The sequence below is a fragment of the Python bivittatus genome, unplaced genomic scaffold, assembly GCF_059951505.1.
Source record: "Python bivittatus isolate LINGU-HERP-01145 unplaced genomic scaffold, Pbiv_v1 ctg000730_np1212, whole genome shotgun sequence".
Taxonomy (NCBI): domain Eukaryota; kingdom Metazoa; phylum Chordata; class Lepidosauria; order Squamata; family Pythonidae; genus Python; species Python bivittatus.
In genome coordinates, this window is record NW_028277109.1 from 270,009 (window position 1) to 296,431 (window position 26,423).

The window sequence follows — 26,423 nt, forward strand, 5'->3', positions numbered from 1 at the left end:
AGCGAGCCAGGAGCCAGCCGGGGCGGCCGGACTGCGCGCGCCATGGCCGCCGAGGCGCCCCGCCTGGCCCGGCAGCTCTTCCTGCGCGGCCTGGCCGCCGCCTTCCTGGCCGCCTTCGCCTCCCTCTACGTCCAGGCGCCCGGTGAGCCTCGCCGGCGGCGCGCGCGGGGGGGCTCTTTGCACATGCTCGGGGGCGCCCTCGGCCTCCCCGTCTGCGCCAGAGGAAGCCTGGCAGCGGCGTCCGGGGTCCCGTGCCGCGGTCGGCGCCCGGGGCTCCGCGGCTCTCGGCGGCGTTCGGGCCGAACGCGGCCGTCGGGCTTGGCGGGGCCGCTCCGCGCAACGGCCCTTTCGGCAACCCGTCGCTGCGTTGCGGGGATGCGGCGGCCGCTGTTCTTCCAGCTTCCTGCGTGGCGGGTTCCTGCGCTGCGCGAAGGCGGCTGAGGTCCGGGCCGCGGCTTGGGCCCGATGTCGATGGCGGGCGGGGTGTCCCTTCCTTGGCAGGCCGGTCCGGATCCGGGCAGGCCGCCTGCCGCAGCTTCTGCCCGGCCTGGCGCCGTCCGCGTGTCTCGCGTGGGACGGACCTGCCTCGCGCCCTGCCCGGGAACGCGCCTGCAGGCCTCCGGCCAGCGGGCTGGCAGCCTCGGAAGTCCCCGGCGAGCAGCTGGGCGCCCTGCAGCGGGCGGGGCTTCCGGGCGGTCAGAGACGAGGAGCGGGGGGCGCCCGTTCGAAGTCCGGGGGGCAAATGTCTGCTGGGCCTTTGGGCAGCGGCAGAGCTGGGCCGGGCGGGGGCTGCGTCCCAACGTGCACGTCTGACCTCGGACTCCTGTTTCAGAGCCCGGTCGCAGCAGACGTTAACCTTTCCTCCTCCTGCTTTGCATCCCCCGAAGGAGCTCGCTGCCCCCCTCCCAAAAGCTGGGCTGAAACAGGCCGTGGTGGGTGGGCCTTATCTTCTGTGGGATTCCCCCCCCCCCGCAAGACGTCGTGGTGGCCACTCGCTTGGGTGACTTTAAAGTGGGGGGCCGATAAATTTTGGGGGGATGGGTCCGTCCTGGGCTCTCTGTCTCCTGCGTGTGACCCCCCTCCCCTTTTCTCGTCAGCCCCTGGGAGAAGCCAAGTGCTGGAAGTTGGGCCCTGGCCAGACCAGCCGGCTGGTCCTCTGTTCTTGCGGCCGAGGTGCGTTTTCCTCTCTCTGCATAAAGGAGAGAATCTTTGGACATTGCCCGGTTCCGCCTCCCCCCCCCCCCCGCCCCTGCTCCGTGGCTGCTGCTGCTGCTGCTGCTGCTTGCTGTAGGCCGGCCCCCTTTTCCAGGACTGAATATCCTGTTGGAAGTTTTTGCCTGAGCCCCCCTCCCGCATCTGTCCCCAGATGGATCTCCACGTGGCAGTCGTGCAAATGGGCTCCCAGGTGGGGCATGTGGGATTTGCAGCCCAGCTGCCCTCCCCGTTTTGCTCAGCCCTCGGTGGCTGCTTCAGGCCTGGGGTTCGGCCCCAACCTGCCTTCCCTTCGTTCTGCTGCTGTTGAAAAGGACGTTTCCTTCCCCGGTCTCCTGCGAGCGTCCCCCTCCGGAAGCAGGGCCGCCCCGGCGTCTCCCCCCCCCTCATCCCAAGGTGGCGTGGCAGTCTGGGGCCGCAAGTGGCCCTTTTGCTTCAAGGCGGTTTCCCTTTTGCCTCAAACCCGCTGCTGGCATCCTGTGGGCCGAGAGGGGCGGTTCTGGGGCGGGGTGGGGTGGCCCCTCCCCTGCTTCTCCAGAGCCAGGGAGGCCTGCTTTGTAAGGGGGACTGTGAAGCCTTCCTGGAGTCGAGTCTTCCTTCTGGCAGCTTCACGGGAGACATCCGTGCAGTTTTCTCAGCACGAACCAGCGTGCTGCTTCTTTCTGGGACCTTTTCTGGTTTCCCACTTTAGCTTTCTTGGCATCTCCCACCCAAGAACTAACCCACGTGTGCTTTGGGGTTCAGATAAGGGGGCCCAGATGCTGCCAACATTTCCCTGTTTGCTAGAACCCCCCTTTTATCTCTAGCTGTAAAGGAGTCAGCTGTGTTGGATTACAAGCCCCATGAGTCTCTCTCTCACACGCGCACACACACCCCTAAGCCACTGACGCTGCTTCCCTTTCCTGTGTGGGTGCGGGGGGTCGCTCCTGATCCAAACACTTTGCTGTTTGGATCAGGAGCAGATCTTCCAAGTCCATGTGCAGGAAGCCTCTCTGTGTAGCTGGACTACATCTCCCAGCGTCCTTCATTCCAACCAGTCCGGGTGGGGCAGCGAAGACCCAGGAGAGGGCCTTTGAAATCAGTATAGATGCCGCTGTGATAAAGAAGTTGGAAAAGCTGTGGGACCGTGGAAGAGGAGCGAGGCAGCAGGGCTAGACGTGGAGAAATGCTAAAGTAAGGGTGTGGTTTGCTGTACAACGTGCATAAAGTAGAAGATTGCCGCCGTTCTTTTGGCGTACAAAGAGGGAGTGCAGAAACGACCGGGGTGAAGTGTGTCTCAGAAGGTGTTTGGCAGAATTCTGACCAAAAGGTTTGGAGAGGCGAAAACAGGCGGCGTGTGGGAAGGGCAGTGTGACTTTCTGCTGGGCGCGGGTGTGCATCCGGGACCAGGCTAGCTGTGTTTGACAGGGAAGAAGGAGCGAACAATGCGAGTTATCCATAAATGGCAAAAAAACCAGAGCGAGTAGGTGAGCTGGTAAACAGGGGAAAGTGGAGATGGAAGAAAATAGCCATTAATCTTTTGCGAGGAATGAGTATTGAAAAAGTGAAACTGGCTGGGTATAAGGGAGCTTTGTGCTCTCCGTTGTGTGGAACCGAGAGCTGAGTATGTCAGGAGCAGCTTCAGAGCAAGCTGCAGCAGAAAAAGAAAAGAAAGATCAGGGAGGGTCTGGGAGCACCACTTTTGCTCCCAGTTTTATTGAAAGGCATCCGTGGGCCCCCGTGGGCTAGCAGGGCTCTCCTCTGACACCGTCTGCAGTAAAAGAAGAAGAGCAGAGGACCCACAATGGGCAGGCCCTGAAGGAATACAAAACTATCGAAAAGTGCGCTGAGGTGGCTGGGTGTCCTAGCAGGATGGATCACACCTCAGAGCCAAGGGAAGACGGAGAAAGTCACGGTTAGGTGATGAAGAGAGCCCCCCTCGAAGAGAGGGGTGAGAAGTTTGAAGAACAGAAGGGAGGAACCGGGAGAGGAGTGAGTTGCCGAGATAGGAAGATACGGAGGAGTAGAGCGATGGGATTAATGCAAGCTAATGTTAGCTATTTTTCCTCACCTTATTTGTTCTTCCACTTCCCTTGCTTACTGTTTCTTACTCCTTTTCCGGGCTCTGCATAATCTGGCTTATCCTGAAGGGGAATCGTGATGGGCGATGATGACGATGGGCCATCAGGTCAACAGGGTTCCTCCATGACGATCTGCTGCTGAGATGGAACCCATCCACCTTGCTGCTGGTCGTCCTCTTCTTTTTCCTTCCAGCTTTCTCAGCATTACTCTCTTGACTTCTCAGGAGAGCCCTGTCTTCATGCTGACTAATTATATACCATCGAGTCAGAGCTGACTCTTAGCGACATATAGATAGATTTTCTCTATGACAATCTGTCCCCAACCTGGTCTTTTGGGCCTTCCAAGGGTGCCCCCATCACCACTCTAACGGAGTCCACCCCCCTTGCTGCTGGTCATCCTCTTTTCTTCCACCTTTCCCAGCATCAGCTCCTTCTCCAGAGAGCTGGGTCTTGGCATAACGTGTCCAAAGTAGGACCATTTGAGCCTGGTCATTTGTGCCTCCAGCGCATTGATCTGTTCGATGATCCATCAGTTTGTTTTCTCGGCTGTCCACGATATTCTCAGGAGTCTTCTCCAACAGCAAAGTTCAAAAGTGCCAATACTCCTCCTGTCCTTCAAAGTCCAACGTTCACTTCTGTGGAGCAAGGAACACCTGTGTGTTCTGTATGATTCTGATCTTTGTAGGTATAGACGCATCACGGCATCTGAAGATCTTTTCCGGGGCCTTTGTGGCTGCTCTACCAAGATCTCGTTGCCAGTGTATTCCTTGACTGCTTGTTCCTTTACTATTGGGGGTTGATCCTTAAAGGCAGAAGCCATCCCCCATTTTGACATTTTCACTGCCAGTTCTAAGGCTGGTCATTGTACCTGTTCTTACTTTGGTCTACTTTATATTTAATTTTAGTCCCATTTTTTCGCTGTGTTCCTTGACTTTTATCAGAAAGGGTATAGTACAGGATGTGTACATTTGGCATTAGATAAGCCCTGACTTGTGAAAAAAAAACACACGACGTTACTGAGAAGGGCATAGGAGAGGCAGCAGCCGGCTTGCACGCGTGCAGGCTGGAGGCTGCTCTGTTGGCACAGAGCGCTCTCTGATGTGCGCAGAATTTGTTTTCGGCAGGGGTTAGGTTCACCCAAAGACTGCCTGCAGATGTACGAACTTCATTTGGGATGATGAAGTTGGCATGTGAGAGCAGGGATGTTCTCCTTGGCAAAAGGGGTTTGGGGAGAGAATGGGGAATTCTGAGTTGGGGCGAGGAGAAGAACGGGAGGAGCAAGGAATGAAGGGCAGTCCTACGCTTGGAAGGTGTAATGTGGATTCGGATGGTGCGCCTATTGTTGTTGTTATTTACCTTTTTTATTAAGGATCAAGCCTTCCTAGAGTCAAACTCAACTCCTGATACAAAATGTATTGGCCTTTTTTAAAAGCTTGCCAGTCTAGCTGCAGCCCTGGGATCTCCTAGTGGTCTCCCATCCAAATATTAACCAGGCCCCACCCTGCTTAGCCAGTGTTGCCTGGGTGCTGCCCCTTTTCACATCATCATTACTTTAGTTTCTGTATTGCTTCCTGCCCACTCCCCCCCGCCGGAACCCAAAGTGGTTTACAGTAAAGAGAGAGTGAAATTAAAAAAAAACCTCCTGGTAAAAATGCTTCAAACCAGCAAACACCGACGTTAAAGCAGAGCTGGTGTAGGAAGGAAGGGAATAGTACGGGGGGTGGGTGGGGGTTGAAAAGAACCCTTCTGCTTCCTCTGGCCAGCAGTGGCTGGATGAATGTTTGTTTCTCAGGTTGTTCCCAGGGCTTGTAAGGCCACCACTATGCCCCCCCCCCCAGTTTTATTTCCCTGGGGGACAGGGCATGGCGGGCACATGTCTCAGCCGCTTTCCTCTCGCCTTCGGGTTGGACACGCGTGTTGGAAGCACGCTGGCACCCTCTCCTCTTGCAGCAGCCATTCCGCTGGGCAGGGGCTGCGCTGTGCTGTTCCCCCTGCCCAGACCTCCCTTTCTGCCTCTGCAGCACCCGGCAGCCCCGGGTCCCAGACGGATGAGTCTGGGCCTTCCCTTGGCAGGGAGGGGGGCTTGCCGCGGGCTGTGCCCCCAGGGCAGGGCGCGCTCCTCCAGTCACTGAGTCTCTGCGTCCCCTTCCAGGCCTCTACGGGAAGGATGGCATCCTGCCGGCACGGAAGATGCTTCGCTTCACAGGCAAGGGCTTCTGGGAGCAGCTGCGGGACTCCCCCACTCTGCTGTGGCTGGGCCCCCACCTGGGGCTGGACACGGAGCAGGGCCTGGAGCTGCTGTGCCTGCTGGGGACGCTGCTCTCCTTCGGGGCCCTGGTGCTGGAGCCCCTGCGAGACAGCCTGGTCTTCCTGGCCCTCTGGGCGCTCTACCTGTCGCTCTACCAGGTATGGGGTAGGGACAGAACGCAGACCCCCCTCCTTCCGGGGGGAGGGTCTGCCTGCAAGACGGGGCTGCTGTTGCCACGGGGGTTCCTCCCCAAAATGAAGCACTGTGCGCTGCACCTATATAAAGTGGGGGGGCGCAGTGGGAGGAGAAAGTGGCCACCTCTAGCTATCGGCATTTCCACCGTGAGGATGAACCAGTGCCAGGCTGATGGCACGTAAACTCTAGCCAGAGTTTTTCAACCTTGGCCACTTTAAGCTGGGTGCGCTTCAACTCCCAGAATTGCAGCTTGCCAGCCAGCCAGGGAATGTGGAGCAGGGGTGCTCCCTCCCACTTGCTAGGAACCCTTTTGGTGCGCGTTTCTGGGTGAGGAGGGCTCCCTCTTCCCCAATTCTGGTCCTGCCTGGCTCAGGAGCACATGTGCGTCTGCCCCTGGCTCTGTGCACCCTCCAGAGCTGCTGTGATCACAGGTCAAGGACCCCTGTTGGACCTACTGGCCACAAAGGTCCTCTTGCCGCCCAGGGAAGATCCTCTCCCCTTCTCAGAAACATCCCACAAACTCCTCGAGACCAAGTGGGGACTGAGCTGAACTGGGAGAAGGGGAGTCCCGTCCTCTCCTGAATGATTGTGCCGCTGGGATTGGGCTCAGGAATAGCGCTCCCTGATCCCTTGTAAGAACCGTTGTAAGGCAGCTGGCCTTGGCCCCAAGGAGCTGCGGCCGGCCCGCGCTTCCTCCTCCCGGGTGGTGGGGGATGGAGACCTTTGCAGGTAGATTCAGTAGGTGGGATGTCATTTGTTACCTCAGGAAAACCAATCTCAACTCAGAAGGCACCTGATGGGCCACTGCTGCTGCTGCTGATTTGACTTTTCTTCCCTTTTTTTTAACTCCCTGCAGGTGGGACAGGTGTTCCTGTACTTCCAGTGGTAAGTGGTCCTGCACTGGTACAACCCTCCAAGGTAGATGTACGGTGCGTAATTGTAAGGGAAGGTATCTGCGAGGAGGAGACTGGTATGGGAGGTCAAGGCTATCGGGGGGAGGTAGTGCATTCCAGGAAGGGGGATGAGGCAGGCGCTTTCTCAGTCCGCAGCAAGACTGTGAGAAGAAAAAGAGGTTTAGACGAGCCCCTCCCTAGAGTATCACAGGGTATGTCCACTAGTTGCTGTAGTATAGAGTTAGTCTGGCGAGATTCTGTCTAGAGGGTGTAAGCAAATAAAGGCACTGGACTGGACTGGTCTGTTTCATCGCCGTTCCTGGGCTGAGCCTGACAATCGTAGGAGTTCCTGGGCTGCAAGCAGTGAAAATAATAACAAAGACTGGGTGCGTGGCACGGTCTCTGTGTTTCTTTTGTTCAAAGGAGACTGCATTTTGGGCAGTAGTGTGGTGGGGACAGAAGGAAAATGTGGGGACTTCAGCTCTCTGGGTCCCTGTACCTCCTGGCCCCTTTACCATGCCTGTGTTTCCCCAGGACAGAATCTGACTTCTGGGTCACAGGGAGTGCCGAATAACCCCCGCGAGTGTTGGCGCAAGAGGGGGACCATCCCAGTGCAGTCCATCCCTGCCCATTTGACCCTTGTTTTCCTACACTAGGGACAGCCTTTTGCTGGAGACAGGCTTCCTGGCTGTGCTAGTGGCCCCCCTGCATCTGCTGAAGTGGCGCTCAACAGCCTGGAGGGCGCACGATGGGATGACCTTCTGGCTGGTGCGCTGGCTGCTTTTCCGGTTGATGTTTGCCTCGGGGGTGGTGAAGCTGACCAGCCGCTGCCCCACCTGGTGGGGGCTCACAGGTGAGTGAACCAGCAAGCAAGCAGAGAGGGCTCTGCACGCTTTTGCAGATACACGCATTGCTAGCTACCAAAACGGACCGCGGGCAGTTGCCCCGGGGGAAATGGAAATCACTTGCTGCTTCATTCTAGAAAGTCTCTCGCTGGATTTATGTATTAAATTGGATGCATCGCCAGCTACTGAACCTTACAACAGAACGCAAAGCCACAGTTAAAACAAGAGATGTTAAAATCAGTTGAAACGATAACCATCAGAACCAATGGGGTCGGACAAATGGCTTCGGTGGCCCTGCACAACTCCTTGAATCTGTGTGTCCCTCTAATACAGTGTTTCTCAACCTTGGCCACTTTAAGATGCGTAGACTTCAATTCCCAGAATTCCCCAGCCAGCCTTGCTGGCTGGGGGATTCTGGGAGTTGAAGTCCACGCATCTTAAAATGGCCAAGATTGAGAGACACTGCTCTAATAGCAGACTTGGTGCTTCCAAGCTGATGGACCCAGGGCCAAGCAGAATCACTTAAAAAAGAAAGGAGTGACTTACTGGAGAGAATAAGGAAGATCACCTTGGCAGAGACGGGCCAAACCTGTGACTAAGGCAACAAGGGGAAAAACGTGGCTTAAGTCCAAAATGAGAAGAAGACGTGTGCAAAAGACTCAGGCAGAGACCTCCCTAATTCACAGCAGTATAAGGGGAGGGGGAGGAGTAAAGCACAGCCAGACTTGCAGGATTCTGTAACTAATATTGATCGAGGACGTTTTAGTTTTCATGCCGAGTTGATTTTTTTATTTATCTACCTAGCGGGGCGGACCCCGACTCACAAGGGCTTGCAAACGTAAATAGGAGCCGCTGCAAAAGATTTGGCAGAATTCAGAAGAAGAGAAAAGCGGGGGATGAATTCGTTGCTTCAGCCCTCCAAAGCAGCATCGTCTGAGAAGGCGTGGCTGGCTGCGATGCCAAGCATAAGCTCCTTTGGCGAGGGAGGGAGTCTGTGTCCTCGCGCTTCCGAGCAGAGCTCATGCGCCTCCTCTGTTCTGGGCTTGATGCGCTTGGCCTCTGCTGTGGTCCCACCCTCCTCTCTCTCTCTCTCTCTCTCTCTCTCTCTCTCACACCAGCCTTGACTTACCACTACGAGACCCAGTGCATTCCCACCCCAGCCGCGTGGTTTGCCCACCAGTTGCCGTTCTGGTTCCAGAAATTCAGCGTGGTGGCCACCTACGTGATCGAGATCGCCATCCCGCCCCTGTTCTTTGTGCCGCTGCGTCGCCTCCGCCTGTTTGCCTTCTACACCCAGGTACGGCCGGGCACTGGGGATGCCAGGCTGGTGAGAGCTGGGGGAGGCCTGGTGCCTGTCCAGGGGTGCTGAGCTCCAGCCAGGGCCTGAACACTCCCCAGAGACTTAGCAAGGCTGGGAGGAAAGATGTGGATGGCCGCTGCTACGGCGGACCCTTTTTCAGCGACAGAGTGCAGGGAGGAAACGGGATGCGCGCTTTGTACGTCATAACGGTTGCTCAGCCGGACAACCTGCTTTCAGCTCTAAGGCCATTTGCCAGCTCCTCCCAGAATAGTTTCCCCTATCAGCAGTCGGAGAAACCCCGGTAGGGTTAGACGGACCTGGCAGGCTGGGGGGAACTGATCCTTGCTCTTCCATCCCCTTTGAGCATGAGTAGGGGGAGCACAGTGTCCTGTGCACCATAGTGAAATTGCACAAGGATGGCGATTATGTCGTCTCTGCAATGACACCCTGCTGCGTACGGTGCCATCGTGGCTTTACCTCCTCGCCACGGGCTGCCCTGCCCGCCTGTGACCCTCAAACCTTCTGTGTGCATTTTAAACACAGGAGAGTTTTACTTAAAACTAAACGCGTTCCAGGTCTTCCTGCAAGTCCTGATCATCCTCACCGGCAACTACAATTTTTTCAACATGCTGACGGTAGTGCTGAGCTTCTCCCTGCTGGATGACGAGCACGTGGGGCTGTGGCTGGGCCACGGCCGGAAGAAAGCAAGCGGTGGTGAGTCCCCTAGGCCACAAGGGGCTTTGTTTGTAAATTGGGCTCAGTGCTGCAATTCATTTCTCTTTGTTCCTTAGTTCTCCTCCCCTTGTTCTCCCTCCAGAATGCCAACCTGCAAAGATAAATTGGTCAAGCCCCTGTCTCCTAGCCCAGAATCACCCAGGAACTGGTTGACCTGGGTCTCTCGGGTCCCAGCCCACTCCCCTAACCACTGCACCAGGCGGAAGAGGCCGCAGGGTTGCAAGATCCGGTCCCCAGGGGCCTGCTCAGCCTTGAGGCCAAGTCCTTCCCCAGAATGAAGATCAGTGGGTGAATGTTTGGGCTGGCCTGTTGCCCCAGTTATCCTTAGACACTCCCCCATGGCAGAGGAGCCCAAGGGCCTTCCGTCTCTAGGAACATGCCAGCATGCACGCCAGGAGCATTGCAGAATGGTAGGGATGGGGGTCAGCACTGTGCTCTCTCTGGCATCCCTGATGGCCTGGAGCTGGAGATTCTGGGTGTTGCGGGCCCAGATCTCGTGGAGGGGAAGGCGGTTTGGGGCAGACGAACACAGACGAGCAACAAGCATGGATGCTGGATGCTGTTATCTGCCCCCGCCCCCCAGACAAAGCAATGGGACTTACGGGAGTTGCGGTCCAGCCACCCCTGCAGGGCCCAAGTCTGTGTCCTCAGCTTGATCTGCAGCTGCGTTTGGGGCTGCCCGCAGTAAGCCATCCATGCGGCTTGAGTTGACCCCTCCCATTGCCACATCTCTCTTCTGCAGCCTGGCCCTCGCGGTTGGCTGTCCTGCTGGCAGAGCTGGGGGTCTACGGCTTCTTGGTCTACTGGACCACCCGGTCCTTCGGGCTGACGATCAACTGGGAGAAGAGACTCCTTGAGTCCAAGACAGGTACTTCTGGGGTGGGGGGAGCCGGCAGCAGGGGACGCTGCGGCGTCGGGGGTTCCGGGATCCCCCGAGCTGGGGTGGGACGACAGTGGGGAGCGTTTTCTCCGTTTCACCACGTGAGACTGAATGCCAGTTAGATGGGGCCAGCCCTGATCCAGCAGGGCTGTTCTCACATTCTTAGACCCAGACAAGGATTGACCCCTCCCCTCACCCCCCGCATGCTGTGCGTGCGTAGGATTTATCCCAGATGCTCTACTTGTAACTCCTCCTAGTCAAGTGGGGCTTGGACTCTGAAATGCACATTTCACACTTGGTCCCTGGCCCCTTGTAGTCGCCCCCCTGATGTTTTAGTCCTGGAAGTACAACTCGGCTGGAGGAATTGCGATCCTCACCTATTTGAAGAAGTTGCATTGGTTGCGTGTGAACACAGCCGCACATGTGAACTTTTTGGATTTGGGGTGAAGCCCAGTGAGTTTTCCAGTCGGGTGCCAGTTACGCGGACGGGGACGGGCAGCTCCCGACCTTTCCTGGCTGCCGTTCTTCCTTTCACCCACCCTCAACGTGGTCTCTCCCCAGCGTTCACCTATCATGAGTTCATGCAGTGGCTGAAGATGGTGACCCTTCCTTTGGTGGCCCTGGGGTTTCTCTCCCTGCTGTGGGAGGTCCTTCAGGCCGGATACAGGTGAGTGGAGCGTCGCTGTGGAGGGGAGCCCCGAGATGACCTTGGGGTGGGAACGCAGCGGCTGTCAGCCTAACATGATTTGAGCCCTGGGAGACAAGCGAACGTTAGAAAGACTTAACCGGCTCTGTTGTTACAGCTTAAATCAGTGTTTCTCAAACTTGGCCACTTTAAGATGTGTGGACTTCAACTCCCAGGATTCCCCAGCCAGCTTGCAAAGGATTCCCCAGCCAGCTTGCAAAAAATCCTGGGAGTTGAAGTCCACACATCTTAAAGTGGCCAAGTTTGAGAAACACTGGGCTAGAGTAACAGAAGTCTGGTGCCTTGTTGCTCAGTGGAGAACCAGCTTTGCACCTTTGCGTCCCCCAATATTTCGGGAGGTCCCCCAGGAGCTGCTGTCTCGGGTTCTCCTGCCTGATGCCTCTTCCCCTCCCTCCCTCCTTCCTCTAGGAGCGCCTGCGTCCGGGGCTTTTTCTGGAAACTCTGGGCCGCCCTGCAGTGGGCCATTTTCACCACTGCAGCCTTAGGGATGTTCACTATCAGCCTGGTGAGTCCTGAGATGTGGGGTCTGGTGGAGATGGGGTCAGCCTGAGCATATCTGGGGGGATTGTGCCAGGAGGGGTTGGTAGGGTCTCTGCGGGATGTGGACGGGCTTCTTTTGGGCTTAGGAAGGGGGGGTGAATCCTGCCAGCCTGCTGGCAGAGGAAGGTTTGGGGCAGCCCCAGGGGATCCCATAGCAGTTAACCCCTGGAATTCCCAAATAAGTCAGCACAATTAAGGATCCTGCCTCGCTTTCCCATCTAGGCTGTGTCAGCTCAGTTTGGCCACCCAGGTGGGCAGTGCAGTCTTTTCTGAACTGAGCTTGATTTCCAAGGCGTTTTGCTTTTCAGAAGTGGGTTTGCTGTTCCCGTTTTTTCCCAGGGAAATATTTTAGTTTTCCAGTCTTGCCCCAATCCTGGCTTTTCCTAGCGGTCTCCCATCCGAGCACAAACCAGCCTGACGCGTCTTAGCCTTTCGATATCAGCCAAGGTTGCTTTGGGGCCACTGCTGAACTGGGGGGCTGGGGAGGAGCCCCAGATCAGAGGATCCAGGCTGAGATTGGGTCAGACCGGCTGGGCTCCCTCGAGGGCACTGCTGCTCTCCGGGAGATGTCGAAGGTCCAGAGGAGAGTCCCCTTTTCCCCCGCAGGTCCCCTTCACATACATAGAGTACGAGTCCAACGGAAAGCTCTGGCCGGGCATCCATCACCTCTTTGGGGCCGTCGACCGCTACCAGCTGGCCAATTCCTACGGGCTCTTTCGGCGGATGACGGGAGTTGCGGGGCGGCCAGAGGTGGTGGTGGAAGGCAGCTACGACAAGGAGACGTGGACGGTGAGTGGCTTCGGGGTGGGGGGGAAGGGGGGCTGGGGGGAGCTGCTCTTCCTCGGCATTGCTGGTGGCCCCCCAAGGGCTTGAGGCCGCCCAGAATTGCAGAGCAGAGCCAGGGCCACAGCTTGGCGCTGGAGAGGGAAGCGGGACGGCAGGGCCGGGAAGGCCGGGAAGACGTTTGCACAGTTTGGGAGAGACGGGAGTTCGAAGGGCCGTTCACAGGGATAGCTGAGGGTGGAAGCCAGTTTAGGGAGCTGCGCCATCTGGTCAGACCCCCCCTGGGATTCTGGGGGACCCTCCTTGGCTGGCTTGCTGTGGTTGGTTGGTCCCAGTCCCAATCCAGGGCTGAACCTGGAGAAAAGCGGCTGAGGAGAGCATCTTACTAGAACCGTGGGGTCCTGTGGTGGCAGAGCATGGTGTGTGGAGATCGGTGCCAGAAGAGCATGGGTGCGAGAGGTGGGGAGGATGGATGTGGGCAAGACGCGGGTGCAGATGGCCAAGCTGTCATGGACTAGGGTAGGATGGGGGGCGGGGGCAAAATGCGTGTGAGGGGTGGTCATCCTGGCAGAGAAGAGGAGACGGGGGCTTTGGGACAAGAGTAAAGGGGGTGGGGGGGCTATGTTGGGCAGCTGGGAAACGATGCCAAGCCGTGGGGGTCCCTTGCAGAGCAGCTCCGACAATAATGGGGCTGCGCAGCTGTTGGGTTGTCTGGACAGAGGTTCTTTCCACCCCCAGGAGATAGAGTTCATGTACAAACCGGGCAACGTCAGCGCTCCGCCGCCCATCGTGGCCCCGCACCAGCCCCGCCTGGACTGGCAGATGTGGTTCGCTGCTCTGGGCCACCACACGCACAGCCCCTGGTTCACCAGCTTCGTCTACCGCCTCCTGCAGGGCAAGAAGGAAGGTGAGCCTGGGACCCCCCCTCCCCCCCAGGTCCCAAAGCGACACTGGATCAAAGGGGCAGAACAGTCCGGAGATGGGAAACCAGGAGGGAGAGGATGCGATGAACGTTCCGGAAAACTGGGTCCGGTTGGAGCTGTTGGAGGGGGAAAGCAGGGGTCCTCTGGGCTGGGTGGGCACCAGTGGGGCTGTCCACCTGAGGCCCTGGGGTCCAGCCAGATTAGAGCCTCTCTGGGGCATCCCACATCCCTCACCAGGATTCAGCCAGATTGTCAGTGGTGAGGAGGAGGTGGGCAGCAATGCAGGGGCTGAGTGCGGGTGATCCCTGGCTTGCCCCCCCAGCCCACCGACCGACTGACTGACCTCCTCCTCCCTTCCCCTGCAGTGATCCACCTTGTGCAGGTGGACGACTCCAAGTACCCCTTCCGGTCCCAGCCCCCAGCCTACATCCGGGCCCAGCTGTACAAATACTGGTTCACCGAAGCTGGGAAGGATGGGTGAGTGAACGGCAGTAGCCGGGGGGGCTGCAGGGAGGGGCGGAAATCATTAATCTAGGGAAATGGTTTTGCTTCCATTGGGATCAGCCGCCTAACTTTTATTTTAGTTATTTATTCTATTTACGTAGCCGCCCATCTCTCATATGTGACTGGGCAGCTCACACAATCGAATAACCAAAAACAGTGAAAAATAAACAGCTAGGATGAAAAACCATTAAAACAGTTAAACCATAAAACGTTGTCTGTGCCTCAACCAGAAGGACTTGCCCCCCCCCCACCAAGGCCCTGGGAAGAACTGGTTGCCCCAAGAGCCAGCAGTTGCTGGGGGCAGGGGAGAAGGCAGCCATATGGGCTGAGAAAGGATCCAGTTTCACGCCCCCCCCCCCGTTCCCCTGCAGGACCCTTCCTCAGAAATGGTGGAGGCGCCAGCGGATTGAGGAATTCTACCCGGTGGTCTTCCTGGGTGACCCCAACCTAGAAGCTCAGTTGGCCCAGCACGGGCTTAAGGTGAGGGGCATGGGTCCTGTGGTCCAGGAGAAGCAGCCAGGTTGAGGGAGGGGGTGCATCAGGAGTGGGGCTGAGTCTGGGGTGCAAAGGGGGCGGTTTTGCAGAGCAAACCTTGCCTGCTTTCCGAATCCATGCATTCCCCAATTAATCTGAACTCGGCCTGGGCCGCCTCCCTCCACCATGATCGCCCAGGTAAGACGCACCCAGATCTCAAAAAAGCCTGGGGAGGTGGGGGGCCTGTCCAACCGTGGCTTCCCTCTCCCTTCCAGGACAAGCCTCCCCTGAAGCGCCCTCCGGATGCCCTCCTCCCAAGCCTGCTGCAGCGAGTGCGAGAGCGCCTCCGTCCCTACACCGGCCCGGCGGTCATCTGGTCCCTGTATCTCACCGCAGCGGCCATTGGCTTCCTGCGGGGACTGGGCAGCCGTCTGCCGGTGGGAGGGGTCCCCGGCGGCGGGAAGCACAAGCAGGTCCGGCCGGCCAGCGCAGTGGCAGATGTCAGCGGCGGAGGGGACCAGGCCAGCAGTGAGAAGAACGGGCAGCTGAGGAAGAAGGAGGAGAAGGCCAGGGCTGCCGGCGACGCCCCCTCCAACGGGCTCCGGCACGCGAAGAAGAAGAAATAAGCCGGGATGCAGCGCCGGGCCCCCGCCCAGCCTGCCCCAGACCTCTGCAAGACGCTGCTGCAGCGCTCGTGGGCAGCGGGCCAGGCGGAACTGAGCGGGTGGGAAGAGCCTTTGCGTCCCCTCGGAGCTGGTCATCCCCCCCGGTGCGCGGTGGGGTGGAAGCCCGTTTGAACACCTCCCCCAGTCGAAGGTCTTCCCTGTCGGGCGAGGCTCGCTTTCTTCCTCCTCGGGTTGAGGAGGAAGCCGTTTGTCCAAGCCTGCGGCCCACTTGCTCTTCCCCGATTCCTGCTCCTCTGCCCCCTCTTAGCACGGTGACTGAACGTGGCGGGGTGGCCCAGCCTCTGTGCTTGGCTCTCTCCAGCCATCTGGCCACCCTGCTTCAGTTTCCAAGGGTCTCCTGCGTTTGGGGTAGGGGACTGGGGAGCGCTTCCTGAAGGCTGGGGAGCCCCCGTTGCTTCTTTGGGGATCGCCAGGTGACCTGCCCTTCCTGGCATCGTTGGATCGTCGGCAGGCTGCGTGGGATGCGAAGCTCAGCCGCTAGGGTTGAAGTGAGTCTCAGGAATCCCTTCCCTTCCCTTCCCAGCTCCCCGTATCCCATCTGGGTGCAGAACCAGATGTGGGGAGACGTGGCTGAGACGTAGTTTCAGCCGCTGCTGGTTTTGAAGCAGTAGCACCTCTGCTTTATGTGCACCCGGAATGGTTTGCCAGCCCAGACCTCCTTGTTTCTCCACTCCCGGCCATCCCTTGACCTGCTGAGCCTTGTGGTGGAGGGCCAGGGAAGTTCTCTGCTCTCTGTGCTGCACCCTGGAGGCTGCGGGGCAGCAGGTGCCCTTGTGGGGCCTGTCACTTATGCCCTTAAGGAACAGAGTTGGCGTTTGTCCTGCACAGGACCCAAGAAAGATGGCTCTGATTTTCTAAATAAACCCTGTACATTCCAGCCTTGTGTGTGCGTGTGGACATTGCATTCATTGAACTGTCTTAGCCTTTTTGAGAGCCCTCTGCTCCAGTTCGGACAGATCCTTTTGGGGGCTGCTTGCAATCAGTCCTTGATTTATCCCTCTAGACCGGTGTTTCTCAACCTTGTCAACTTTGAGATGTGTGGAATTCTTACCTTACTCATAAATGGAGAATTAGGGCTGAACCCTGAAATGGCCAGGTTCCTTGATGACATCAGATGGTTTAGCGTAGCGTTTCTCTAAGATGTGTGGATTTCCAGAATACCCCAGCCAGCATGGGAGTGGAAGTCCACACATCTTCGACTCTAAACCATGTGATGTCATCAGGGAACCTGGCCATTTCAGGGCTCAGCCCTATGAGTAAGGTAGAGCATTGCTCCTTGGGAGGATCAGCCTTGACAGTCCTTTAGAAAGTGGCACATGGAGGCCTCGGTCAAAGGACCACTTAAGAGGCTTTTCCACCAGCACTTCCGTGACTGGGTTTGTACAGCATGCTGGACTAGAATGATGAAGCTGGGTAGTTTATGGGTGATCTATTATGAGAACATGGGCACTCAACTTGCTATTACCATGAGTGTAGAGGGTGGACAAGGGAGGTTGCAGACTTCATAGTGGCTTGTTAGGGTGTCTGTGGCTGTACTAAGGTTTATATGGTTGTGCAGCTTGTAATAAGAACCTTGCAATTTGGATTCTGGGAACCGAACCCTTAGGCTTTAAAGTGCCACTTTTCCAATCCTGGATGCCAGCCTGCGAAAAATCAACCAACCCCAAAAAAGATCTCTATGAACTTTGAGTAGCATTTTATTAATGTTAAGGTAACACTCTTGGGTCAGCATGAATAAAATTCACTAAAAGCTGTGTAGAAATGGCAATTCTGCCAGTGGTCCTTGGCTGCCCCACAACACTCTTGAGACTGTGAGCCAAAAAGCTGAAGTTCCATGTAACACAGAGAGAAGCCCTCTCCTTCCCAAGTGGGGATGATGGAAGTAGATGTCCAACACATCTGGAGGACAGCAGCTGCTGCTGGGAGATTGCCAAGGAAGACGGAGCAGTGAGCCAAAAGCAGTTGTGGTCCAGAGCGTCACCAGGACAGTTGGCCTGGACAGTACTTGGCAATGAGACTTTCATAGTAGGGTTTGAGCTTCTGTGGATCAGGAAGCTCTTCACACTTGGTGTAGAGGTCAAACTTGCTGCAACGGGAACAGAGAGGTGGGGTGATTTTCCGGCCCCCTTGGGGGCTTCCTGCCCTCCTGAAGCCACCGTGGTGCTGGCTGTTTTCTGAGCAGGACTTGACCAAGCCAGAAGGAACCCAGCTTCTTGCTCCAGGTGTCTCCAGCGCTTCCTAGGCCACCCACGGGGGGAAGGCTAGGACAGGGTGCAAAGCCTTCTCTAGGGGAGGGGAGGGTTTGTCACGGGCCACCAGCTGGGTGGGAGGGAGGCTGCAGCAGGCAAGCAAGCTAACAAATATTAAACCAGCAAGAAATCCCATTTTTAATCATTATTGAAAATGAATGTTAAAGCTGCCTGCTTGCTTGCTTGCTAAGCCAACAAGCTTACATCTACAGTATTGCTGCTGAGGTACCTCCTTTAAGGCGCAAGACTTCCTAGACTTTAAGACGTCTAGACTTCCTTTAAGATGTCTAGACTTCCTCCTCTTCCCCCCGCCCGCCGCCCCCCCCCCCCCGCCATGGCTGGAAGCTCCTTACTTGAACTCTTTCACCCAGGGCAGCATCTGGAGGTCCTTGGCATTGCACAGATGCATGTAATCCCCTCCAGTGTGCCAGGGGTAGAACGAGTGGAACCGGATCATGTAGAAGGCCTGCAGGCAACAGAGGGATGTTGCGGTCACTGGTGCAGCAGCTGGGCCACCAGCAAGGAGACTGGCCACCATCACCCCCACATTCCATGGGGCCCCTGGTGGCAGATGGCTGGGCCTCCCTCAGGGCCTGGCCCAGAGGGGGGTTTGCCATCGGACCCATCCCCACCTCCTGGTCCACCTTGGTCAGCAAGCTTATCTTTGCTCCTGTGGGGGAGTTTTGCCCAAGAGAGGGAGGAAGGAGAAGAAACCACAGCATTTGCACTTTGGGAACCATGTTGGGGACAACATGTACTTAAAAAATAGATTAACCCGGAATAAACACTGCCTATGGTAGCCCTACTCCTTAGAACGTCTGACTATCCTCTTCAATTGTGCATTGAAACAGCCGAGGTGGTCCATATTTCTACAGCCCTCCAGCCACCCGGGCTTTGCATAAACCGCTCCAAGTCCCACTTGTTTCTTCTTGCATGCACATTTTCCCTGCCCTACGTGGATTCCTTGTTCGTTTTCTGTTCCTGGCCGTTGGTTAAGCGACGATGGCTCTGCTGCTGAACGACGTTTCAGCAAAGGGCTGTAACTCAAGGCAGCTGCTTTTCCAGTCCTTCCTTGCTTCTGCACGGGAACATCTGCCCAAGTGCATGGGAGCCGTTATGGGTAGCACCGTGCGCCACGGAGGAATTTCTTGCTGAAGTGTGGCTCTAGTGCAGTGTTTCTCAACCTTGGCAGCTTTCAGATGGGTGGACTTCAACTCCCAGAATTCCCCAGCCAGCTTGCTGGCTGGGGAATTCTGGGAGTTGAAGTCCACCCATCTGAAAGCTGTCAAGGTTGAGAAACACTGCTCTAGTGAGGTTGAAAGAGCTGGAAGCCACTGAGCAGCAGAACATGGTTTTTCTTGGGAACAGAGGGCATCTCTGTGGCATCATTTTACAGAAAAAGTTGGGATGCATTTGCACCACCCCAACCGTTGCACCGAGAATTGCTGCGTGGGCCATGTCCTGTCCCCTTGGTCCTGGAGCCGTACTTCACCTTTGCATCTCACCGTCTTCTGAAACCTGCCGTGACTTCCAAAGCACTCTGGATTTCGTTCCTGCATAAAGCAGGAAGGGGTGGGATGCCAAGGCCCACCTTGGAGATTGGTGGAGTTTTACAGCGCTGATTCAAATAGTCCACTTTGAAGAAGGTTTAACTCCCGTTTCCATCTTGCTCTAAGAGCTGGGATTTAAGACGCCTTGGCATTCAGTTTCGGGGTGAGATAAAAGGAACCTATCAGTCCTACGTGGACTGGGAGGGGGATAAATCTCCAAAAACACACCTTCACAGTCCCCCACCACTAGCTAGGTGAGTCAATTCCAGGGAAGATTGTGAAGAACTCAAATTGCACCCGTAAAACCCTCCAACAGAAAACAGAAGTGGTGGTTTGCCTCCCCATCCACCACCCCAAGGACAAAGAGGAACTAGACGCTTCTTCTCAATCACTTACCTCCTCCGGAAGGGCAAATTTATTCTTCTTCATCACTTTGTACATATACTCTGGAACAGGTAGAAAAAAGGAAATGGTAGAGAGTTATTCCTGGAATTACACATCATATCCAGGTAGGCTGGACTTCAACTCCCTTAATTCCTCTGGTTCTGTTGGGAGCCACGATGTGGTAGGAGGAGAGCACCAGGTTGGAGAAGACAGAAGCTGCAATTTAGGTTCAACTGCTTCCTTCATTGGTCATCCATTCTTCCTCTACTTTGCAGCATATACTTTATTAGATACTGAGACAGAACCAAAGTCCTCTAGCTCCTTTCTGAAATGGTAGCAATAGGATTCACCATGGGGCCTGGGGAGGCTCAGAGGTCTTCTTCCCCCATTGCACTTAATTGGGGGGGGGGGTGTTGTGTGAGAAACCAAGAAGAGAGTGACCCAGTCAAGAAGTTGAACCCCAAAGAGGCTCTGTGTCATGCACAGGATGTAACTAATTCTACTCAGTCTTGGAGGGACACCTGAACCTGGTCAATTGTCCTGCCTTGCCTTCCTAGTCTTGCATGAAGAATAGAATCTCAGCATCTGGCAAGGCTCAGCAGCAGAGATGGTGACTTGCTACAGCAGTCAAGCCACACCTAGCGTGGCCTCCTAGACACCCAGGAAGCAGCTAGTAATGGACAATGGCCAGGAGTTTTCTTGCAGAAGGTGGGTGGAGACCGTATTCCTCAAACAGTGGTTTTGACCCAGTTAGTGTGGCCATTTGCCACCAGAACCACCAATATGGAAGTTTGGTGCAGTTACATGTGTCATGGGAAAAATCCAGGCTTAAGCTTAAAGGAAAGTGAAAAAGAAACATCAGGAATACAGAAGGTTTTAAACTCAGTCAGAACTGCTGGGTTTGGTGAAATAGAAAATCCAGAGATAGAAGAATGACTTTAGCAATTTTAAGCAGAAGTTTGATCAATGTCTAAAATCACAACTTCCTGAAATTTGGGGATGGGATTTGGAAGGATAGGAATTCATTTTGGTTCTCACTTGGGGAGGGGGCGTGTGCTGGGTTTTCTCTTGGAAGCTGCAGGTGTGCACTGGAGCACTTACCATCATGGCCCCATGACATCAGGACATTTTCCAAGCCACAGTGGGGCTGATAAATCCCATACTTGGTTCTGAGGAGGTAAAAAGGGAGAACGTCTGATCTGCCAAATTCTTTGGTTTGGAAGCTTTAGCAAGAGGGAAGAAGTGAGAACAACCAGTATTTTCTCTGGCGTTTTGAAGAAAGCGACAAGGATCTGGAGCATCAAATACAGGTGGGACATCAGGCACTGACCAAGCCTTTGGTATTGTCCTCTATGCCTCTGGTTGCAAAGGAGAAGTGATGGGGCCAGGTTATAGGTCCAGGGAGAAGCAGCGGGAGGGGCAATCCCTAGCAGCCCTCAGCACATGAAGTTCTTCCATCAGAGATGGAGAGGCAGCGGTGGAAGCAGGACCAGGGAGACTAGGATCCAAACTGCTGCTGACCTCGGCTTTGCAAGCCCTACATTTTAGACCTGTGTATCCTCCCACCGGTGGCCTCCCCTTGCTACAAAGCAAGGCCAGGTGGGTGCAGAAGCAAGAGCTTACGTATACAGAGGATTCCTCGTGTCGGGGTTGTCATGGAAGGTGGAGTCCTTGAAGATGATGGAGTCCTGGAGCTTGCAACCCACTGGAAAGGTGTCTCCCACAACAGCCCACTGTAGGAATAACCAAGGTAGAACAGAACAGAACAGAACAGAATAGAACAGAACAAGAACACACCACTTCAGTTCCTCTTTATTTGATAGCATCGTTTCTTGGCCCGAACCCCTTTTTCAACCCTCAGCCTTGGCAAGTGGGCAGTAAACACACCATTTACTTGTATTCCTTAATGTGTGAGGATTAGAGATGCTGAGCCTTTAGGTATTTCACAAATCCACGGGCATAATCCTCATTTTTCTGCCCCATAATGCAAACACTGGGCATTGGGTAGCAGGACTTGGGAAGGTTGACCCCTCCTGTGCCCTTTGCTCTTCGTCTCACCTGCGGTTCACCAGCCAGGGCCAAAATCTTCCCCAAATCATGGAGCAGTCCAACCAGGTGGAACCAATCTAGGGCAGGACCAGAGAAAGCGAATGTCTGTTTCTGTCCCTTGCCAGGTCCCTCTGTCCCCAGCTGGCGCATCAGCTTAGAGGCAGTGCAACATGGAACCTGTTGATGCAAGGATCAGAGAGGGGCCTAGCTATGTGGCAGGCCTGGGGGGTGGGGGGAAGGGGGCTGCACGCAGAAAGGCCCAGATGTGAGCATTGTCCTCTCCTGGTGATAACAAGAGGTGCCGATGGCCTGCTGGAAAACATCCCTTTTCTGCTTGAGGCCTCAGTGCCCCCAGAGCACCCCCTGCCATGCTAGATGGGGAATTATGGGAGAGGGGCTCCATCATCTCTGGGAACACTGCTTCGTGCACAGCTGTATTAGATACGGCCTGACATCAGAATAGCCTAGTTTGACGCTTCTAATTCTGCAGGACTCTGAATAGCCTCCTGCAATTGTCATCTTCTGCACCCAGGTGGAAGTGGAGGGAGCCTCTTGTCCCTCTTGGAAATATAGGTCCAGTCAGGGGCTCACCTTTCTCAGGGTGTTTCTCCCGAATGCCCTCTGCTGTCTGGTAGGCATGGTAGGAGTTGGGGAAGTCAACATCTGGGTCCGATTCATCCACCACATTGTCCAGCAACTCCAGGGCCTCCATGATGGTCATCTGACGGAGGTTGCAGCCACCGTATTCTTCATTCTAGGGAGAGGGAACTGTGAGGACACTATTATTGACCAGAGGTAGGGCATCCCCTTGGAATTATTTAGACAAATCTTACAAGTAAGGTCTTAAGAAGACCCAGCCATTTCAGACTAGCTAAGTAGGAAACCCAGCAGGTATAGAGGGAAAATTGGGGGGGGGGGGCAGGGGGTAACAGACTTTGATGGGCCTCTTGCTGGCAACCCTTGGAAACCAATAGAACCCCAAAGAACTGGAGATACACCTGGCTTGGCACCAATATCCCCTGGATGTGTTGAGCCTTCCTCGGACACCCTTCCAGAGGAGAGATGGGGTCTGCTGGGGCAAACCCACCTTCTTCTGCACAAATTCCACTGTCTGGTTGGTGTGCATAAGCAGGTAAGTGTGGTGCACTCGGTCGATCAGCGGCCCCTCCTGAAAAGACAGTCCGGGAGTCCTCTTTGGAAGCATTGCAGCAGTGAGTGACAATGATTGATGTAAGGTAGTGTTTTTCAAACTTGGCCACTTGAAGATGGGTGGACTTCAACTCCCAGAATTCCCCAGCCAGCTGGCTGGGGAATTCTAGGAGTTGAAGTCCACCCATCTTCAAGTGGCCAAGTTTGAAAAACACTAAGTTGTTCCTGCCCAAGGCAACCCCAGCCCGACTTCACAGGGGGCTTCGTTCTCTGAGGGCCACTGATGCTGCCATGAGCATGCCCTAATCTCACCCAACAGAGTAGGAGGTAGGGCCTTTTTGCCTCTGCCCCAGTTTGCATGTGTTCCTTTCCCCGGGCATCTTTGCCTTGGGGAATTAGGGGGCCCTGGACAATCTGCCCCACAGATACTGTGCCTGTCTCTCCCTAAATGCCGGGCACTTTTCTCTCCAACACAGCCCCATACCCCCAGGAGAGTACCATCTCTCCGCCACTATTCTGAGGCAAGGAGCTTTTACAGTTTTCTATTTGTAATTGTTTTTATCTAGGTCTTCTTTTTAATTGTTGTACGCCGCCCAGAGTCACTTTGTGCTATATAAATATGATTGACAAATAAAAAAATAAAATAAAATAAAATAAAATCCCAGCTTCCAGGACTGCTACTCCCCCTTCTCCTCCATCAGCCCACCCATCCAGGTCTCTCAACCTGCGCGTGGACAGTAAAGGAGGTGCAAACAGCCCTGCACAGACCCCAAGAGCTTCCTCCAGTATGGAAGGAAGAAGTCCTGTGGCGTCATAAAACCTCACAAGCTTTTCGACGAAGTGGAGGGCCACCCGGTTCAGCCTCCAAGGGGCTGTGAAATCCTCACTCGTTTCGACAAACTGGCGTCTCCTGTTGCAAATCTCTCTCCGGCCTCAGTTGCCTTTGCCCCAACCACTGCTGGTCCCTCCCACAACTTCTCGCAGACTTTACACCCGTGTTTCTTTGGCACTAGTACCACTAGGTCATGAAGAGTCTTCGCTCTTTTGAAATATATTCTTATTTTTAATCCCAATCTCCTAGCCGGCATTCATGCCTTTCCTGGAGAATCGGTGGATTTTTCTGGGGTTTAAGGGTGGACCTGTTTCTCTGGAACTGTTGCAGTAGGACAAAATAGAGGCATCTTGTATGGAAGGCTGGTGCAGCTGAAAGTAAATCCTGTGCGCTGCTGACCTTGAAATTCCTGAAGTTTTCTTTGGACTTTGTGTTCTCCAGATTTCCATCAGGCTGGGGAATCTCAGAAGATCGACTTGCCTGAGGAAAGAAGGTCTCTGAGAGGTTAGCTGGGCCAGCACATCCTTGTTTTGCTCTAATACACATGATTTTTTTTAATTTCTAAATTTCAATAGCAAAAAAGAAAAAGAGGAAGCCCAAAGACAATAATGATGGAGACACATGCATTGTCAAAAAGAGGAGAAGAAGAAGGGGGGGAAAACCACATAAAAAGTGCTTTAACAAAAAAGTGAAATACAACAAAGAGAAAAACATGATAATATGTCACTGTAACAGCAAACAATTACAATTCTGTATATACTTATCTAATGGAAATATTATTCAAGTATGTATATATTTCTAACACATTTATATGACTATGATTTTCTTTAACCTAATGAATTTTGTATAAACAAGTCCCATATTTCAGTATACTTATCCATACAAAGTCTACGTCTATAGCAGTGTTTCTCAACCTCAGCAACTTTAAGATGGGCGGACTTCAACTCCCAGAATTCCACAGCCAACTGGGGAATTCTGGGAGTTGACGTCCGCCCATCTTAAAGTTGCTGAGGTTGAGAAACACTGGTCTGTAGGCAATCCGCTCATAAGAAGCAAGCGCAATCAGGTTTTCAGTCCATTGAATGAATGGGGCCCTACGTCTATCTTCCCAATGCTGCAATGTCTGTCTTTTGGCCACAGGAAGGGCATGGAGAATCCATTCATGTTGTCCAGTTGTCAAGTACACAGATGACACGTTGTGATGGAGACAGTTTGCCAGCCACACCAGGCAGAAAAGTTTTTACATGGCATTTTGGACTAGACACAAAGGAGGAGACGAAAGCTGAGTTGGGGTGATGTGCTATGGACCCCACCATGCTGCTCTGTCCCCACAGACCTGGGCAGACTGTCAGGCCTAGCCCAAGGAACTCCAAGAGACAATGCCAATTCAGTCCAGCTATGTTTATTAGCTACAACCTCTAGCAAGAATCTTCCCAGACTAAAACCCCAGTTCCCAAAGTCTTCCAGCCACAACAGTGTGAATTCCTCAGGGAGGTGCCAGTCTCATCCTCTTGTAACTCCCACGCTCCTCTGGCGAACTAGGAAAATGTTTATCTCCCTGAGCCTGGCCTTCATAATTCCATCCCATCACAGTTCTTGCAGAAAAGAGGAGATGGGAAGGGGTGATGTGAAAAAGACGGTTTCACTGCATGGGAAAGAGCCTGGACTGGTCTCAAAAGAGGACATGAATTTGGGGAGGGGGCAGTATCTGAAGCTGAATCACCTTCACGTACAACCATGTCAGGTGGGATTGAGCAGGGTTTGCTCTGGATCCCACACAGGGCCAGCAAGGAGGTGCCTGGACGCCCCAGATGAGCATGGAGTTCATCTGACTGTCCTGTGAACCGCTGCGTTCCCCAGAGCAGAAAATTTTGAGCTCCATCTTAGCAGAAGCAATGCAAACAAAACGAACACCAACCGAAAGAAAAATAAATGAAAAGAAACATCTCCTGCTTATTGTTCCTAAATGGAAAATATTACCTCGGGTGTTCCTGCCTTTATGGGGCTGTCAAAGGTCTCCTGGTATCATGAGGGATAACTCGGAGGCCCTCTGGAATCCCTGAACATGTTCAGATTCATGAGTTCCATGAATGTTGGGCAGTTTGGACCATGGATGGGATGGACCAGTTTTTCCAGCCCATGAGGCTATTCCCTGCTTCTTCTCTCTTGAATAAAAGGCTTGAACTGGTTACTAATTTAACCCATCCTCTGGGATTGCGCAATCCAGTGAGTCGTAGACAAACCCAACCCTCTGGGTTCACACAACACTCTATGCCACAAAAAATCTAAGCCAGGATAAAATTCACTGAGTGTAGCAAGCTGTGTGGCCCAGCATGTTGCATGAATGCAACCCCCTTGTTACACAACGGGGAGCCTCCCTGTCCTCTTACCTTGGCTTCCCCTTCGCCAGAGACTTTGCTTGGCCGGGTTTGTGTGGGAGTCTGCGTGTGCCACTTACCAGGCTAACCACCTCCATCCTTGCAGCTGCAGGAGAGCAGAGGCACAAGAAGCCGAAGAGGTCTGCCTGCCTGCCTGCCTGCCTGCCTGCTTCTCCAGGGTTTATAACACCTGGTTTATGCAAGAGAAGCCAGCACTGACCGGGGACAATAAGTCATCCGTTAACCCATCAGGGCCAAACTCCTCTCCAGCCTGGGCACCTGAGCAAACCATTAATGTCTGAGGAGGAGAAGAAACTCTATAGCTTTGAGGTGTGTGGCCAGACAACAGCAACCCTGTCTCCTTTTGAAGACAAGGAAAACAATCTTGAGATTTAAAGATCAGACTTACGAGAGATAGCCAAGAGCAAAAGCCAGACTTTCTTTTAGATTGGGGTAGCCAAACGCCCCAAACGCTACACATAATAAAGCATTTGGCACTGATAAAAATACAGGCAGCGTCTCAAACTGCCACAGAGTGCTATGGGGCATCTGGGCCACAGAGCTGATGGGAGGGATATGGCCTCAACTAACTTAGATGGTACAAGACGAAAAACAGTCAAAGTCTGTCACAAAAACCAGGGGCAAATTCCTTGAAACAAATACCATAGTCTGTACAGCGGACAAGCCAAGCTTGCCACAGACTTTGGAAGTTGTACTGTTTTCTTTAGAGGCTTCCCAACCGCCTCAGTCTGGGAACCTGGGCCCTCTATATACCGGCACGGCCAGAGCTGCAGGGTGTTGTTCAGCACCATCTGGAGGGCCGCAGGTTCCCCACCCCTGACATAAGC

General features: G+C 54.5%; 2 protein-coding genes across 2 annotated transcripts; one reads left to right on the plus strand and one right to left on the minus strand.

Annotated features, from left to right (window-relative positions):
* Positions 1-7: 7 nt before the first annotated feature.
* Positions 8-15,867, plus strand: LMF2 (lipase maturation factor 2). The gene is made up of 14 exons (XM_088129133.1): positions 8-142; positions 5,425-5,678; positions 6,572-6,600; positions 7,265-7,461; positions 8,572-8,750; positions 9,329-9,467; positions 10,231-10,356; positions 10,930-11,035; positions 11,483-11,579; positions 12,221-12,403; positions 13,136-13,304; positions 13,686-13,797; positions 14,196-14,304; positions 14,574-15,867. The coding sequence occupies exons 1-14, from the start codon at positions 43-45 to the stop codon at positions 14,922-14,924; spliced, it is 2,151 nt and encodes a 716-aa protein (XP_087985259.1). The 5' UTR covers positions 8-42; the 3' UTR covers positions 14,925-15,867.
* A 742-nt stretch (positions 15,868-16,609) lies between these two features.
* Positions 16,610-25,733, minus strand: MIOX (myo-inositol oxygenase). Its single transcript, XM_088129037.1, has 10 exons — positions 25,656-25,733; positions 23,597-23,677; positions 22,304-22,384; positions 21,808-21,970; positions 21,226-21,293; positions 20,791-20,900; positions 20,269-20,336; positions 19,180-19,229; positions 17,587-17,699; positions 16,610-17,070 (listed from the first exon to the last, which is right to left on the minus strand). The coding sequence occupies exons 1-10, from the start codon at positions 25,671-25,673 to the stop codon at positions 16,962-16,964; spliced, it is 861 nt and encodes a 286-aa protein (XP_087985163.1). The 5' UTR covers positions 25,674-25,733; the 3' UTR covers positions 16,610-16,961.
* Between the last annotated feature and the right edge of the window lie 690 nt (positions 25,734-26,423).